The sequence below is a fragment of the Branchiostoma belcheri genome, unplaced genomic scaffold (assembly GCF_001625305.1).
Source record: "Branchiostoma belcheri isolate BF01 breed outbred unplaced genomic scaffold, Haploidv18h27 scaffold74, whole genome shotgun sequence".
Classification (NCBI taxonomy): Eukaryota; Metazoa; Chordata; class Leptocardii; order Amphioxiformes; family Branchiostomatidae; genus Branchiostoma; species Branchiostoma belcheri.
The window spans coordinates 65,035-80,741 of record NW_017804398.1 but is presented as its reverse complement, the minus strand read 5'-3'; the positions used below and the strand labels follow the sequence as shown (position 1 = coordinate 80,741).

General features: G+C 41.3%; 3 protein-coding genes across 4 annotated transcripts; 1 reads left to right on the top strand and 2 right to left on the bottom strand.

The window, feature by feature from the left end:
• Positions 1-107: 107 nt before the first annotated feature.
• LOC109485236 (ovoinhibitor-like) lies at positions 108-2,899 on the bottom strand. Its single transcript, XM_019788682.1, has 5 exons — positions 2,632-2,899; positions 1,538-1,668; positions 1,300-1,362; positions 804-911; positions 108-305 (listed from the first exon to the last, which is right to left on the bottom strand). Exons 1-5 carry the CDS (start codon positions 2,675-2,677, stop codon positions 201-203), a joined length of 453 nt encoding a protein of 150 aa, XP_019644241.1. The 5' UTR covers positions 2,678-2,899; the 3' UTR covers positions 108-200.
• A 459-nt stretch (positions 2,900-3,358) lies between these two features.
• On the bottom strand, positions 3,359-11,526 carry LOC109485285 (serine/arginine repetitive matrix protein 2-like). Its single transcript, XM_019788797.1, has 13 exons — positions 11,329-11,526; positions 10,106-10,448; positions 8,954-9,656; positions 8,501-8,629; positions 7,779-8,341; positions 7,313-7,490; positions 6,943-7,044; positions 6,585-6,692; positions 6,211-6,296; positions 5,605-5,839; positions 5,019-5,250; positions 4,488-4,590; positions 3,359-4,096 (listed from the first exon to the last, which is right to left on the bottom strand). The coding sequence occupies exons 2-13, from the start codon at positions 10,441-10,443 to the stop codon at positions 3,892-3,894; spliced, it is 2,982 nt and encodes a 993-aa protein (XP_019644356.1). The 5' UTR covers positions 10,444-10,448; positions 11,329-11,526; the 3' UTR covers positions 3,359-3,891.
• Positions 11,527-11,618: 92 nt separating this feature from the next.
• LOC109485286 (C-factor-like) lies at positions 11,619-13,982 on the top strand. 2 transcript variants are annotated; one of them, XM_019788799.1, is made up of 5 exons: positions 11,619-11,881; positions 12,201-12,399; positions 12,706-12,880; positions 13,249-13,405; positions 13,738-13,982. In XM_019788799.1, the coding sequence occupies exons 1-5, from the start codon at positions 11,757-11,759 to the stop codon at positions 13,865-13,867; spliced, it is 786 nt and encodes a 261-aa protein (XP_019644358.1). In that variant the 5' UTR covers positions 11,619-11,756; the 3' UTR covers positions 13,868-13,982. The 2 variants fall into 2 exon arrangements, with proteins under 2 accessions (XP_019644358.1, XP_019644357.1); XM_019788798.1 differs by lacking the exon at positions 11,619-11,881 and adding an exon at positions 11,915-11,958 and having other exon boundaries at positions 12,217-12,399.
• The last annotated feature ends 1,725 nt before the right edge of the window (positions 13,983-15,707 follow it).

Below are 15,707 nucleotides of genomic sequence, written 5' to 3'. Positions count from 1 at the left end.
TCACACACTCATCTGGTGATTTTTTAATCCCACCTTCCATCCTGGCTATACTATTAACTTATTAGAAAGTTCTACGAATGACAAGACTCAAATGATAACACAGACCATTTATCTTTTTCAGAATTGCGTGAACGTTTATTCACAGTAAGCATGTGGATGTATTCCACCAGCTGTTGCACTAGCTCAGGTGCAGCTGTCATCTACAGCCGCCGGCCACCTGTCTTGGTGTCACCTGCCTGTGCCTCCTCTTCAGGGGTACACTCACCCTCATGGCGGACTCGGATCTCCGTCTTCACTGCGGCCTCCTGGGGATGAGGACGGTTAATTACGTATAGGTAATAAACTGCACAACAATTGTTTAACCATACAACGTATGACATGTATATACAGGGTTATAGCAAAAGTTGAACATACTATATATATGTCAGTCAGTCTCATAAGACTATGACTTGCGCAAACCAAAAACATACTACAAGACAAAATAATATAACGACAAAAATAATTACGACTGTGCTGGTCATTCAGTAACCTTACATGTTTTTGTTGTTGTCAAGTCAGGCTACAAAACTGATACGCTAGAAGTGAGAACCTCCTTTCTTTTTGATTGATCATGACTGAACCATGGCTGACTGACTGACTGACTGCATGAACGAAAGAATGAATGAATGAATGAATGAATGAATGAACGAATCTAGTCATTCACCAAGTAACTAAATAACTAAAGGACGAATGAATGAAGCATGTAACAGTTACATCTAATGCGTGGTCACTGCCGTTGAACAAAAGGAACTTTTAATACTGACCGCCATTTTCCGACAGAGCTCGCACTCGTTGGGGTAGGTGTGCTTGTCGGACCCGCACACGGGCTTGTAGATCCTGGGACAGCCGCGCCTCTCAGCAACGCACACAGCCTGGAGCATTATATAGGACAACATCAAATAAAATCAAACGGCTCCGAGTGGATTATGAGTTTTTGTCACATTCCATTACAGCCTGCGACCTTTTTAAATCAGGCGCGGTCACATTCGTCGTAGGTCGCTGTGCGACTTTGGTGCAATACTTGTTGTAGAGTTTTCAAGCAGACCGTACATGTGAACAGAACCAACCGCCGACATTGATGATCAAGGCAATGATATCTAATGTAGCCTCTTCTGCGAACAAACCACTACAAGGCAGATGTTCTGCACGACACGTCCACGACTGCGACGATAATGCGACGGCCCACGCAATATTGTACAATGTATTTCTCTATCATCGACTATGGGAAGTGAAATAGGAAAAGAGAAACACGATACTTACATTTCGGTTCTCTATAGCTGGTTGGCTCCGGCTCATAACCTCTGGACACTCTCCTCTGGACACCTAGAATCAAATATAAAAGCAGTGTGAGCAGTGCACAAAATCTCTGTATAAATTTCAATTGAAAATACAGCAACTTACTATTTGTCATTTGGATATGCATTGAATGCATATGTAAGTCATTCTGCTATATTTTGATAATGACTTATGTATTACTTATCCATATTATAATCCTTACCATGGTGAGCTTGTCTCCTCCCAGCTGACAGGCGTGAACCTTGAGAGAACACTCGTTACTGTACGTCTCTCCGTCCGACCCGCACACAGGGTCGTAGATGAACGGGCACATGTCAGGACATTCAGCAAGACCTGTCAAATGTCAAATATTACATCAAGTCAATGAAGCCTCATGTGTTTGTAGTTGTTTTTTGTTATTGTTTTATTTTCAAGAGTACTATAGATTTATTTTCTCCATTTAGAATCAAAGTATCTTATATTTACAATGTATGGCACTCTTGCATTAGATGTGTGGTACCGGTGATGTCATATATAATTTGTGTGGCCTTCGTTGGAAGAAACGAATTAGCTACTACTAGTATTAGCTTTGGCAGCATAGTCTACCGTGCAAACCTCCTGCGGAATGTGTGTCTAACTGAGTTAACAACGGACAGATAAACACACACACAGACGTGCCTGCGACAGTCGAGCTAATTGCGAATAACAAGTTGGGCTCCATATTTTTGGCAAAATCATTTCAAAACTCCAATGAACTACACCGAAAAGAGTAAGTTGATCATGGTGCAAACCGCTAAATATCAATGTTTTTTTCTGATACCGTATTAACGAACATTCGATTATATTTACAGCTGTTCTGCTTCTAGTATCTTTCAGGAATGGGAATAAAAGGGGACATTAAAAATCAAGAAGGAGAAACAGTGGTAATAAAAGTGAAATAGGGATCCGAAAGACTCGGTCGCGAAACCGAGGACATAGGAAGTTCTACTGCAAAAGGATCGAATCAATACGCTACAGTTCCCACTGGACGCATGATATACAGGTAGCCACCTCCCTAGCAAGCAGCGTCAAATGATTATAGAACACTTACAGAACATATGGTAGACGTATTCATATGGTATTGTTTATCCATCGTAAAACAAAAATGTTTTTTACCTGGCCACAGAACACTAATGTCACCAAACATGTAGGACTTACCATCTGTTGTATCGGTATTTTATAAGTTTTCCATATCGTTACGTTATACCGTATAGGCTTCTCGGTAAAAATATAAACAAGGAGATTGCCCTAAATGTGGCGTTAATAAAGAACACATACCTTTGACGACCAGACAGGTGACCAACAGCAACACCTGTTTCATCATGGTTAGGATTCGGTGTGATCCGCAGATACTTTGCTAACGCTCCTTCTACGAACTTCTCAGACAACTGGTGTGAATCAAGAATGCCGTGGTGGCTTGTCTCTGGCCAACACAGAAGGGAGAAGCGGTAATGCGATAAGAAACCACTCCAACACCTGGCCCTAATGTTGTTTCTGTCGCGCCCTGTCGTCCCGTATCCTTCCAGTGACGTCAGAGATTTGGATGTGAGTTAAATATTAACGTGTCAAACCACGTAAATAGCAGGTGGAAATTAAAGGCAGAACGACGAATGTTAAATAACACATTCCAGAACAGCTTTATCATTGTGTAGTTTATTCACAGCATACATACAAGAAAGTTGTACGACGGAAGCTGAGGACTTTGTGTACATTCCAGTTAAATCTTAAAATGTTTGGTGCGGTTTTATTTTGGCGCGCGGTTCTCCTCTTTGTATTATCCCAATTCTCTACCTCGAAATCAAGACACTGTGAATTTGTTTTTGTTGTTGTTTCAAACTAGAAACACTGCTAAAGCCTCTTTTCCATTCTACCCAACAAAATTCCTGTTTTGGATACTAGTATTCCGCCTCCCTCTCCTCTCAAATACATAGCCTCTAAACTAAGCTCAGGAGCAGGAGACATTAGTCACACAAAAGATAAAAGAAAATGTTGTGAAGTGAGATGAAATCATGTCAAGATTGCTTTTTTATTGTAAATAAACTTTAAAAATATATACAGTGTTATACATATCTAACACTACACAGATATCTAGATGCAAGGGTACACGAGTACACTGATGTCCTTGAATGGTCAGAAAAAAAACAACCGTTCATTACTTTTTAAAATTTACTTATGGAATTTCAGATACATACTCTGAAGAAAGGCAGTAAGATTCATAAAAATGGTTCAATGACATCCTATTTTGTTCTATGTTGGGCTTTCAGGTTAGGTACACCAGTGTAACAGTGCCCAAGATGAATTTCAAGCCCTGCCCAGTCATTTGAGCATATATATACACAGAGGATTACATTTACATTCTGCAAAACTGACATTACAGTTTTCAGAGTGTCTATCTCTCCTTTAAAAAACTATGCAGAGTAACATTTACATCCTGCAAAACTGAAATAAGTTTTCGGAATAGCTACTTCTCCATAAAAAACCATACAGGGTAACATTTACATCCTGCAAAACTTAACTGAAAGTTTTCAGAGTCAGTAGCTATTTCTCTTTTAAAAGCTGGCAGTCTTCCAACACCTGCGCTACTGTCCTACACGCTAAGACTTGTTTCAGGAAGGTTCTGAACTTCTGCTGCCACTGCCTCTGGCTCTTCTTGATGGCTCTGTACTTCTTGTTCAGAAGTTTGTCTGCAAGGTAGTGCAGCCACAACACATTTGTGTACGGGTGGTGTCGCTTCCAGTTATCTCTGTTTCATAGGGAAGGGAGAAAGAAAGGTGTAAGAGATGCACAGATATACTAGTATCTTGATCTGTGGTACTGCATCAACTCAACAAAAAAATTCAAAAGAGGATGGCCTGCGAAGTGATACTTATAATGATTAAGTGTTGCTGGATATACATTAAAAAATCAAAATATTATACTTTATAATTATGTCACAAATTTGGGTTCTGCCCCTTGTTTCTGAGCTTCACAATTTTTGGAAAGCAGCTTTATTCTGACCCAACATAATGACCTGTGGTCCAGTCCCTGTGATTCAGCCATACCAATTGTAAGCTCCTTACCATTCATCCTTACCTGGCTGCAAATAGAGACTAGGCTGCCCACCCAATAATAATGTGACAATAATAACAACATACTGATTTTCCTTCTTCATCTCCCTGTAGATGTCAAACTGATAGTCTCCCTTTCCCTCAAACAGGGTAGGGTCAGCTGACAGGTCACAGTATAACGGCTGGCCATCTACAGGGGGATAGAAGCAATTATTCGTCATTGTTTTGTTTGCACAGTCATCTTTTAAGGAAACCTTATAATGAATAATGAATACATTTTAAAGGATCAAGAGCCAGAAGTTTGACAGGAAAGGTAGGAAGCAGACCTTTCATAAGTGTCAAGTTGTGCAAAACAAAATATGGCTGACTTTTCTGGTGATGATCAATACCTGACTTTTCTGTGGCCTCCTTAGCAGACTATGTATGGGGCTTTTTTATTGCTTCTATGATGCATTTTTTTTCGTATGACATATCACTTCTGTACAGAATAGAAGTTGTACACCATAAGAACAGGCAAAAGTGTATCGTATGAGCCACCTAAAGAGCATCATTTGTAGAGCCTGCCAAGGAAGCTAACTCTTCCTTACTTGTAATGAGGATATCTCTACACCAACTCACCCTTCTGCATCCTAGAGAGCGTGAAGTCGATGATGTTCACATCCAGTCCACTGGTGGCCACACACACTTCCTCCCCTGCCAGGTGGTGGGTGGAGCTTTGCTCTTCTACTTTCCTCACCAGCACGTTTCCCCAGTGGAGGTCACGATGTTCAAACTGGAGAGCAGCCTCCGCAACAGCCAGGGCAATGGTGATCTGGTGTAGGACGGCCTTGGCTTGGCTCAGGCTGTGGAACTACAGGAGGGAAAACAGCTTGTTTTATAACGACACTGAAGCAGGATATAACATGTTTCTTTCTATTGGAATCACAAAAATGCAATACAATGGGCTATTAGGCAGCTTGGTGATATTGGTTGCCATCAGTTGAACAACTGAAATACATCTATCAAACAGACATATAACTTGTCTACTCCATAATAAGATTGTATATACAATAGAGACTAGTATTATAAACAACACAGTAACACATCAGCTTACAGAAAATCAAATGAGACAACTGTTTGCTGTCAATTATGTCACCTCTACATCCTTCTGGGCATGCTGAAACATCAAAGAAATTTGTAAACATAATACACATAAGAATGATACCTGGAAGTGTTCGAGATCACAGCCACCATCCGCGAACTCCAGCACAACAAACAACTGGGAGTCTGGAAACATGTCAGGCTTGTCGTTCTCTGACCCTCCCGCCTTCTCCTGGTGCCACTGGTCCCACATGGCCAGCAGGTGATCTGGCCAGGCGCCTTGAACCAGACACACACGGTGCAGGTGGATGAACCCACCCGTCTGGTTACAGGTGCCGTCCTTTAGTTCACTCAACTCCCTGCAAAATGTTCACAACAACATCAGTACAATAGTACCTTAAAATTCGCCTGGTGTCCAGCCTTGTTAGCTTTAGTCTGCTCCCCAAGATCCACTCCCCGCCAAGGGAAGCGGACTAAAGCTAACAAGGCTGGATACCAGGCTACCTTAGTAACCCTTCACAAATATCTATGTATGTGCACCCACCGTAAAAAATTAGGAGCGCATCTCCAATTTTGGGTGCACAAAATGTGTATGTCCCCAGTATCTTAGCCCTGTATTACTAGAAACTCTTACATTCATCAAGTCAATGTCTTATATCAACATCAAAGCATTTTAACTGAACTTCTAACGATACACATAAGTACTTGTATCCAAGAACAACACACATACCTTGAGATGACGATTTCAGGTAGGATCTCTTCAAAGGTTTTCTGAGGCTCGTCATTGACAGGGAAATCCCCTTCAATGGGAATGATCTAGGGAACAGAAGGTCAGATAATAAAACAGTGCACAGATTTGACTGTTTTCATGTTGGTTTTCTAGTTCAGACTTTTCTTTTCCTTTGATTTAAACAAACAAACAAACAAACAAACAAACAAATCGAATTGGTGTGACACAAACATATGTATAAAGTGAATTCTATTGTTGGCTAGAGATCAGCAAAATATAAGTGTGTTAGATGCAAGACAACTGCCCACAATCACTGCTCACTTCATTGATTTCCTGCAAAAATCCAGCTATAGTGTAATATTCATGTTTCCCACCTTGAGTGCTACTGAACTGCCATCATCTCTCCTGGTGCGAAAGACTTCCCCGAACACGCCCTCCCCAATTTTCACGCAGCGCTCCATCATAGCTCCGGGTATACACTCCTGAAATGGTGGCAACATGCAAGGTCTTCATGCTCCATTCCAAAAACAGATACAGCAATAGACAAGAATGAACATGCATGGGTGGGGGTAAGATTGACAGGCATAATGACAGGCTGTCAAAGGGTCAGACACAGGAAATGGGATGATGATGAACTTCACCAAAGCCCACCAGAGTACTTCTTGGAAGTCTGACATCTCCAATTTCATGTTATGTTATGTTCTGATAGACAAACAGAACATTGTGCTGTACCTGGAAGGTGAGGATCCTTTCCTTATCACAGTGTAATAATAGCTTCTCCTTAGGGCTAATCCTGACTCTGTTCTGGACAGCCTTCTTGAACAAAGGAGACATCTGGGGAAAACAAACATTCATAAATGTAAAATAACAAATGCAAAGAACAATCACATAAAGTGTTGATTTAACTTCCTTTATTTCTTCACAAGGTGGACATATCAGCACATCCATAACACCTTCACATATATGCAAAAAAAGCAAAAAACATACAAAATGTATGAAAATTGTTCATTATCTATAAAATTTGTTGAGTGATCTGTCATATTTTTGCTGAAAGGAAATAGCCTAAGAACTGATGTACCGTATCAAAGTTTTGCCAACTAACCATGCTGCCGTGTCTGCTGGGGAGTCCCATGGCACCTCGCAAGGGTGTCTGTTTCACCCCGGACCCAGGCGACTTGGCCCTGTGACTCGTGCCCATCTTGTTGCCACGACTACCAGGAGTGAAGGCCAGGAAGCCAGCAGGGGACAGGTGTTCACATGCATCAGGTGTGTAGACAGCACTGAGGATAGCAGGATGGCAAAATAAAGTTGAGAAAGACTGCTAAGACTACACAGGTATCTACTGCATCTAAATTTTCTTCATAAAAAAACAAATCTTAGTAGACAATAATCAAGGTAGGAAAAAACTTATACAAGAGATTTTATTTTCAATCTTCAAATGCTGACTTGTTAATGGGAAACCTAGATGTGGGCAACCTGGCTTAAAAAAAAAAGATTTAAAACCTGTGCACCTTTGGATCAAAATTGAGAATGCTTGCACTCTGCTTGCAACTCTGGCATGATCTTACCGAGAATCTGGTGTTTTGAAGAAGCTCTCTGTTGAACTCTTCTGCCTCTGTTGCACTTGCGTCTTGTTCTTAGTGTTACGTTTCTTTGGTGGTGTCTTGTTCTTAGTGTAACGTTTCTTTGGTGGCGTCTTCTTCTTGGTGTTTTGTTTCTTTGATTTATTCTTCGACTCTCTGACATTCCCTGACTGTTGCTTTTTCCTGGATAGTTTGTTCCCAGATGACAGCCTCTGGATATCTTTTTCGCTGAGTCTAGGTACCAGGACAGAACACGGAGTCACAGAATTGGAACTTTTCTTCTGTCTCGTTCTCAATGTTCTAGTCTTACGTATCTTCTGACTGTTATCCTCAGCGTTTCTGCTCTTAGCTCTATGGCGCTTGGGAGGTGGAGTGTCCCTGTCTCTGTTTGATTCTTTCGCTCCACGGGCTGGCCGTTTTCTTGTCCCAGATGCTTTTGTTTCACTTGCTTGCTTCCTGAGGTTGTATTTTCCTTTCTCTGCAAAGGGAGTGCTGGTCCGGAACACTGTAGCCTCTGGAGACAGGTCTGTGCCTTGCTTGCTGGAATCCTGCAGGCAAAAAATTATGATAAGTATACAGGGCTCAAAATACCACCTGGGTGTGCAGGTTAAGGTAGGTACAACTGATGTTGTCTTGAAATTACACTGATTAATCCTACACTTGTCAAGATGCATTCTAGGAACACTGACTGACACCACCACCCCCACCTGTTCTATTGGGGACTCAGGAACAACAAAGTCTGAAGATGTAACATCCAACGCACAGGCCTCCTTAGGACTTCTAGACATCTCTGAAGAACTTGGGGACACTTCAGCCAGCACAACATCACTGCTCTCCTTTAGAAGGTACCAACAAGAACAAAAAGATTGGATGAGAAAACAGTACAACTTAAGCTTTATAAGACCTCAAATACATGTAACCGTTGCAGAAAAAGCAACCAATAATCTTCCCAAATCTACACATGTACAAAGAAGCAAGACATTGACTCTACTTAGCTTAGTACAACACTTCTATCCACTATATATGCTTCACTCGTGTATTGTTGTTTATTCTTGCCTACTAGTATATTTGTTGGTTATGTGAGATAGATACCTAGCTCTTAAAAGTTACAAGCATGATTGTACAATAAAGGTTCCTTCATCAGAAATATATTTCCATACCATTAATTCCCCCTTAGAAATGTTGGACAGCATCACTACAGGCTGCATGCGCTTTGCACCAGGACTCTTTTGCTGAACCTGGCTGGGGGGTGTTTCATAGTTGCTGTTTGCCTCAAAGGGAGATGTGAACGAAAGAGGAGTGTTGGCTTTTCTGTCCCTTGTCACAAATTGGTCCAAACGATGACGAACAAGCTCGTCAAAGTAGGAAGAGTTGTGGTTGTGGCTGGAAAGATACAAACTAGACTTGTCATTCTGGGGAGAGGTATCTCCTATGAAGTTGCTGTAACTAGGGTTTGTTACATTCTCACTGTTGCCAAAGTTCATACTCTCCTGTGAGGTAAAATGGTTCAGTCCCGAGAGGTTGCTAGCATGCGCACTGCTGTGTACTTCAAAATCTGAGAAGTACTGGCCATTTTCAACAGGTGCTTTTGTACAAGATTCATTTCTTTTCTTGCTCTTCTTTCCCTTGAGTGTCTTTCCTTTCTTGCTGCAAGCCTTCTTTTGTCGAGTTGGAGCCTTGCGCTTTTTTGGCTGGCTGGGAACAAAGTCGGAGTCACTGTCATGGTCGAGGTCAAATTTGTTAGAACTCTGAACTCTCAGTGATTTTTTCTTACTGGAAACTCTTTTGGAACGGAGGGGCTGACTGTTTTTGAGGGAGCTGTTCTCTTTGTTGCTGCATGGTGAGGTGGAAACTGCCCTGTTCCTGTGGAAAACAACAAAACAGCAATGCTTTATGATAAGTTCAGGACGACTGCCTATGCATTACACTAAATGCAGGAAGGCCTGGCATGTACCGGTATGGAAAATGTTGCCACCTTGCTATCAATTATGTACATGATTTACAGAAAGTAATAAACAAGTTTGCTTACTGAAGTCCATGCTAAACACCTTATGCACTCTCCAAGCAGAGGTTTCTGTTGAGGGTTATTTTGTTCTTACCTTTTCTCCTAGCAGTTTCCCTAGCAGTGGCCATGATGTCTTTCATTTTCCTTTCACCATGGAAACGTCTAGGGAAACATAGCATTGTAAAAAAGGCCAAAAAAGACCTCTGCTTAGAGTATGGCATGCTATTAGCTGGATCACAGTTTGTCAGTCTAGTTCCAGCCGCAAGGGTCATATCTTTACTGTTAGATTGTAACTACATGTATCTACCTGCTGCTCCAGAGTGATGTCACATCCTCACATGGTGCGTCGTTCACGTCCTCCTTCCTACACAATCCCGTCCCTCTGTCTGACGGCCACTCTGGGGACCCTCCCAGCCTCTCCTTCCTCCACGGTACTACCCCTGGCCTCTTCTCTGGGACTGACTCTGGACTGTCCAGACTGAAGGGGGAGATGTCCCCCAGGTTAAACTTGCACACCTGTTCCCAAGTGTTGTCCACCACACGTGTGTTGTACTCGACCTTTTTCCGGTTCTTCTTGGTTGTGTAGACACGTGCTTTTTTGATGGTACTGCTAGTGACGTTGTTGAGCCATGATGGTTTCCCCATCCTGACTGTAAGAGGCAGGTAAATCATGTGGGATCAGTATGCTTTTCAGAGTCAGAGCCAAGTCAGAAGGTAACTAGTACATGTAGTACCGTACTTCATCTACATATTATGATCATGTGTAATGCTCACAACTTGAGTCACAAGCTGTAATATATGCAGTATGATAGTACCTTGACACTTTCTGCTAAACATGTATACTAGTACATTTTTGTGTTTTCAATCTACAGGAAAATGTATGACATTAACAGTATGATATGAGGTTATCCCTGTGGCAAAAGTGATGATAATTTTACAGTGTAAAGTGTGACTGTCAAATCAGTTGTGATGAAGCTCAAGCAGGACCTTTTACAAGTTTTAGTTATACGCGTACATTTTGGCGCTTGTAAATTGTATGTATATTTATAAGAAAACTGGAGCTGGTGGCCGTAACGTTAGTTATGACGTATTAAATTGAATAATTCATACTAAGTGAGTTATAACTTAAAATAAATGTGTGTTCAGTGACCTAGCCATAGCGACTAGGGAAGCCTGTTATGCTGTTTATACTGGCTTCCTTAGTCACCACGGCTAGCAGTGGGCAAGTTCATATTCAACCTGGACTGTCAGACTGCCCCTACGGGTATACGGCTGACACTCTGAGCTACGAGACTATTAAAGCTAAGGAGGACAACAAATTATTATAATTACGCGACAAATTTACTGCACAACATGTTATATAAGAGGACCGAAACATACGCCTGAAACTAGCCGGGCGACCCAGGAAGGGTTACTCAACTACTATTAACGTTACATGTATATAATTTATAAGACTACCAGCAAAAGGCGCCCTGCAAGAGTCGCCACGCGCAAAAGCCTGATTAATAAGTCAAATTTGGATTCGCTTACCTTTTCTCTGGTCGGAGACTCTCCGTCTCGGGACCCACAGCTTTTAGAGGTCAGTATCAACAACCTTCTGTGGGTTTGAATGTTACAAATTCTCTACTATTTAGAAAGAAAACGTGTTAAAATTAAACTGAAAATGACCAAACAAACCTAAAAGGTAAAACTTCAAATATGGCGGCCTTTGCTTTCAAATTGCAAGAAGAAATTTGATTGGCCAGAGTTGTCGGACTGTTTTTCTTACAGCAGAGCTGATTGGTCATTCTTCGGACATGCGTATTTCGCATGAAATCGGCTATCGCAAATCGTGTATTTGTCGCAAAATCTCATTACATCATCATCTAGTACAACATCAGCTGATCCATCACAAATGTTTCACAATGCCTTTGGGTGTTTTCTCGTTACACAACGTGCCTGTATAGTAGATATTAAAAATGTCTGCCTGTCTAGTGCAAGGAGCGAGTAGAGGAATCGGACTACAGTTTTGCAGATACCTCCTGAGAGGAGCTCCCAGCAGCACTGTCATTGCAACATGTAGAAATCCAGGCGGCGCCACAGACTACAGGCACTGCAGGCGAGTTTGTAATGTTTAAATCTACCATGTCTACCAGACCAAGGACTTTTACAAAGACTGAGATGATTGTTGTTGTCCTTGCATATAAGGGTCTGTTATGCTAGACCAAAATATTAAATTTATTGTTCCTGGCTAGAACTTTAATAGAAGTAGTGATTTTGATGGGCCTCATAGCAGCTTTCTGTAGTACTGCAGCAAAATAATAGCCTCCCGTGCAGACTACTAAATGATAATATCTTGTGTGCACACTTCAATACGTCATCATCATCATTTCGAAGATAAAACTAACACAAACTTACTACACAATACATGCCCATCAGGCAGAGTTTCCAAGCAACCTGCACATCCTGCCTCTTGATGTCACTGATGAGGGCTCCATCCAGCAGGCAGCCAATCAGGTGCAGCAGCAGCATGGAGGAGGACTAGACCTGCTGATCAACTGTGCCGGCATCCTCCATCCCAGTGGCAGGGGGGAAACCAGCCTCCGGGACGTCTCTTCTCAGGTGTTTATAAATTTTATATGTAAAATATTTGTTGATTTATTTTTGTGTCATTTAGCCAGGTGGCCCATCTCAACGACTTTACAGTGGAACCCTGGAAAACAGACATTTCCTACTTTTCCCTTTGCTTTTGTGTACCCAAAGTCAACTTATTTCTTGAGCTTGGAAGATTCATCACCTATAATAAAAAAACCTACAGCGCTCTGGCTACTGGATGAAAAATGGCTGAATATTTCTGCCACACGTCCCAAGTGCTGATGTTTCTTTGTTTATTGATGCATACTAGTAATTCTTATTTTTCCCTTGCAGGGTCTGTTAACAACCTTTAGCACCAATGCTATAGGACCATTGCTGGTAGCCAAGTACTTCTCACCACTTTTGCAGAAGGGAACAGGAGCATTTGGCCAACATGCATCGAACAAGCAGACGCATACTGCAGTGATGGCCAACATATCAGCCAAGGTTGGCTCCACAACAGACAATGGTGAGACTTTCTCTCTGTAGGATGGATCTCCCTCCCTACCACCACCCAAGGGACAGCAGCAGTTCCTAATCCTGTGGCATGGTCTTACTAGTATAGAAACTTCAACTTGATTTACATATCAGTGACACTTATGAGTCAGTGATTTTGTCTTGTTCAACTGGTTTTTCCAGTATCTTTTCATAAATGTTGACTGGTTCTGCCAGTTCATTCTGGTGATGCTGAAGAAGAGTGATGGCTGTCACTCAAAACATCCGGAAGTAATCTCGTCCAGCATTTTGTCAAGTAGTATTTGAATTGTCTGTGAGTTACTTTTGAATTTCAAAATAGTAATGTGCACCTTCTTATTGCAAAAACTCTCACAAACTCAGGCCTTGGTGGTTGGTACTCCTACCGTATGTCCAAGTGTGCACTGAACATGGCTACTAAGAATCTCAGCATTGAGCTCGGCCGTGGCAGGAACAAGGTGATCTGTGTCAGCCTGCACCCTGGTACAGTGGACACAGACCTCTCCAGGCCATACCACAAGTAAGTAAACGGCATGCACATGTAGTTGCATGAGTTACCAGTTAAATCAAGGAGGTTATAAATGATAACCTCGGTCCTTGTTTCTGTGGATGGGGCAGGATGTGCAGGTTATAAATACCCTCCTTGGTTAAATCCACAGAAACAGTTTTTCTTTAATAGACTGCACTATTGAGTTAATATAGTAGCAAACACTAATTAAGGTGCAGAAATATGTGTTTTTGTGTGCATGTGTGTGTAATTACTGTAAAAAATTGTGTATGTAGATACACATACATATATGGTGCTTGAATAATTTCATCACCTATTTCTGTTTGTGTGCCTGTGCATTACAGAAATGTACCGGGTGACAAGCTGTTCTCCACAGAGCGGTCAGTGCAGTACCTGATGGACATTGTGAATGGACTGACCATGCAGCACACAGGCAAATTCTTCACCTGGGAGGGGAAGGAGATGCCATTCTAGTGGTACAATACCACATATGACTGGACATGAACTTCACAAACTCTCAGGAACTGTTGACTGGGTGACTGTTCAGTTGGGAGGCATCAAGGGACTTGATATTTAAGCTACTATTTAAGATGTTTCCTGTCTTCCAAGAAGAAAAGAGCCTGTATATAGTTACAGGTAGTAGCCTATGTAGCCCTGTGGATAATGACCATGCCTCTGGAGTCGGGACCAAGCCTCAAGAAGCATGTCTATATTTATGGAGGGGAAGAATCATGTAGATGATGTCAACAAATTGTAATGTGGAATGACCCATTGCCATACCAATAAAGATGAAAAGCAGACACAGATTTTGAAAAAGATTGTGTATTGCTGTATTTAAACTACAAGATTTTTTGTGTGTTCCACATTAGACATATGGTATTGGTATTGTCTAGGTTTATCTCAGACAATCCTATCTTGAGTACATAACAACAACTCTGCAGAAGAATCTGAATAAATTTGTTGCTGTCTAAGAGTGCCTTTCTTAAATTTTCTGTCACTAAATCCCTAGTATAGATTTACACTGGACAGATGCAATACTACTGGTACAACTCAGTATCCCAGGAAAAAATTAAAACATCTATCACTACATTGTATTGATAAGTAGATAGAACAATCCTCTGCAAACATGAAAATATACTTTATCCAGTTCAACTCTTTACATCCACCAACAAAATTTATACATCAGTACACTAATGTAATCTTCAACCTCTCTGAACTGAATCAATAATCGAAATATCTGCTCTAGCCTCCAACAGAAATATATTACATTTGACCATCTATGTACAACATAAACTACTGAGCAGTAAAATGTGCAACTTAATCTTGTCTGGCAGCTCTGTTTCTGGTCTCTTCCACAAATAACAACAGTCAAGAAAAGATACAGCTTGTTACAGAATGGAAAATTATGAGAAAATTTTAAGATGATAATTTGCACTCTGGTGAATTGATGGTTGCTCCAATGCTTACTCTCTATTCACAAGGATGGTACTCATGTAGGCTACAGCTCACTATCAGTCTCTACAGGTCCTCTTGTAAAAATTGTAGAATGGGCCCAAATAAGGGGAGTATTTTCTCAGAGGGCTTTACTAATCATTGGAGTACAGTTGTCAATGACTGGCTTCTCTGGCCAATTTCTACTACCCCCGGGTATCTTTCCAGCAACTAAAGGAGTATGGTAGAGACTAACTCACAATAACACCAGTGGCTACATATATATCACTGCACATGTCTACCACTGTTATTGTGAGAGGGGATAGCTGAGCTGTAAGCTATACTGCGAAGCATCCCCTTAAGGCTACTTTTGCTATACAAAGTCACCATTGTTAAAATCATCCTCTGCTGCTGCTGCAAAACCGTGCAAACTCTCATTCAGTAAATCAACTTGACAATCATCTTTGGCAAAGGAAGGAATACTTCTAGCACAAATGCATTTTTATTGCATAGAAAAAAATTACTGCAAAAAAGTTAAAAAAACATACACCCACACCATTGCACCGATTAATAAAGTTCTACTTTCTTCATGCTAATCTACTTAACTAGATAACTTGTGCATCTCTCTAGAATAGTAACATCTGCCCCTAAAATGGTATGGAACAAACTTGTCTTACAGACACTAAAGTTATAAGTGAAGATTGTCACATGGCAAGTAATGATTTTCTCTGCATTGTATGGCTTTATACTTCACTGCAATCTGAAGCACTGCAAAATCAAAGTAGATGGCACAATTTCATTTCCTACCACCTTATCCTCAGACAAGTACCCCTAGCATCTCCCTAGTCTTTTGGAAGACTGGACTGCTCTTTTTACCAACCCA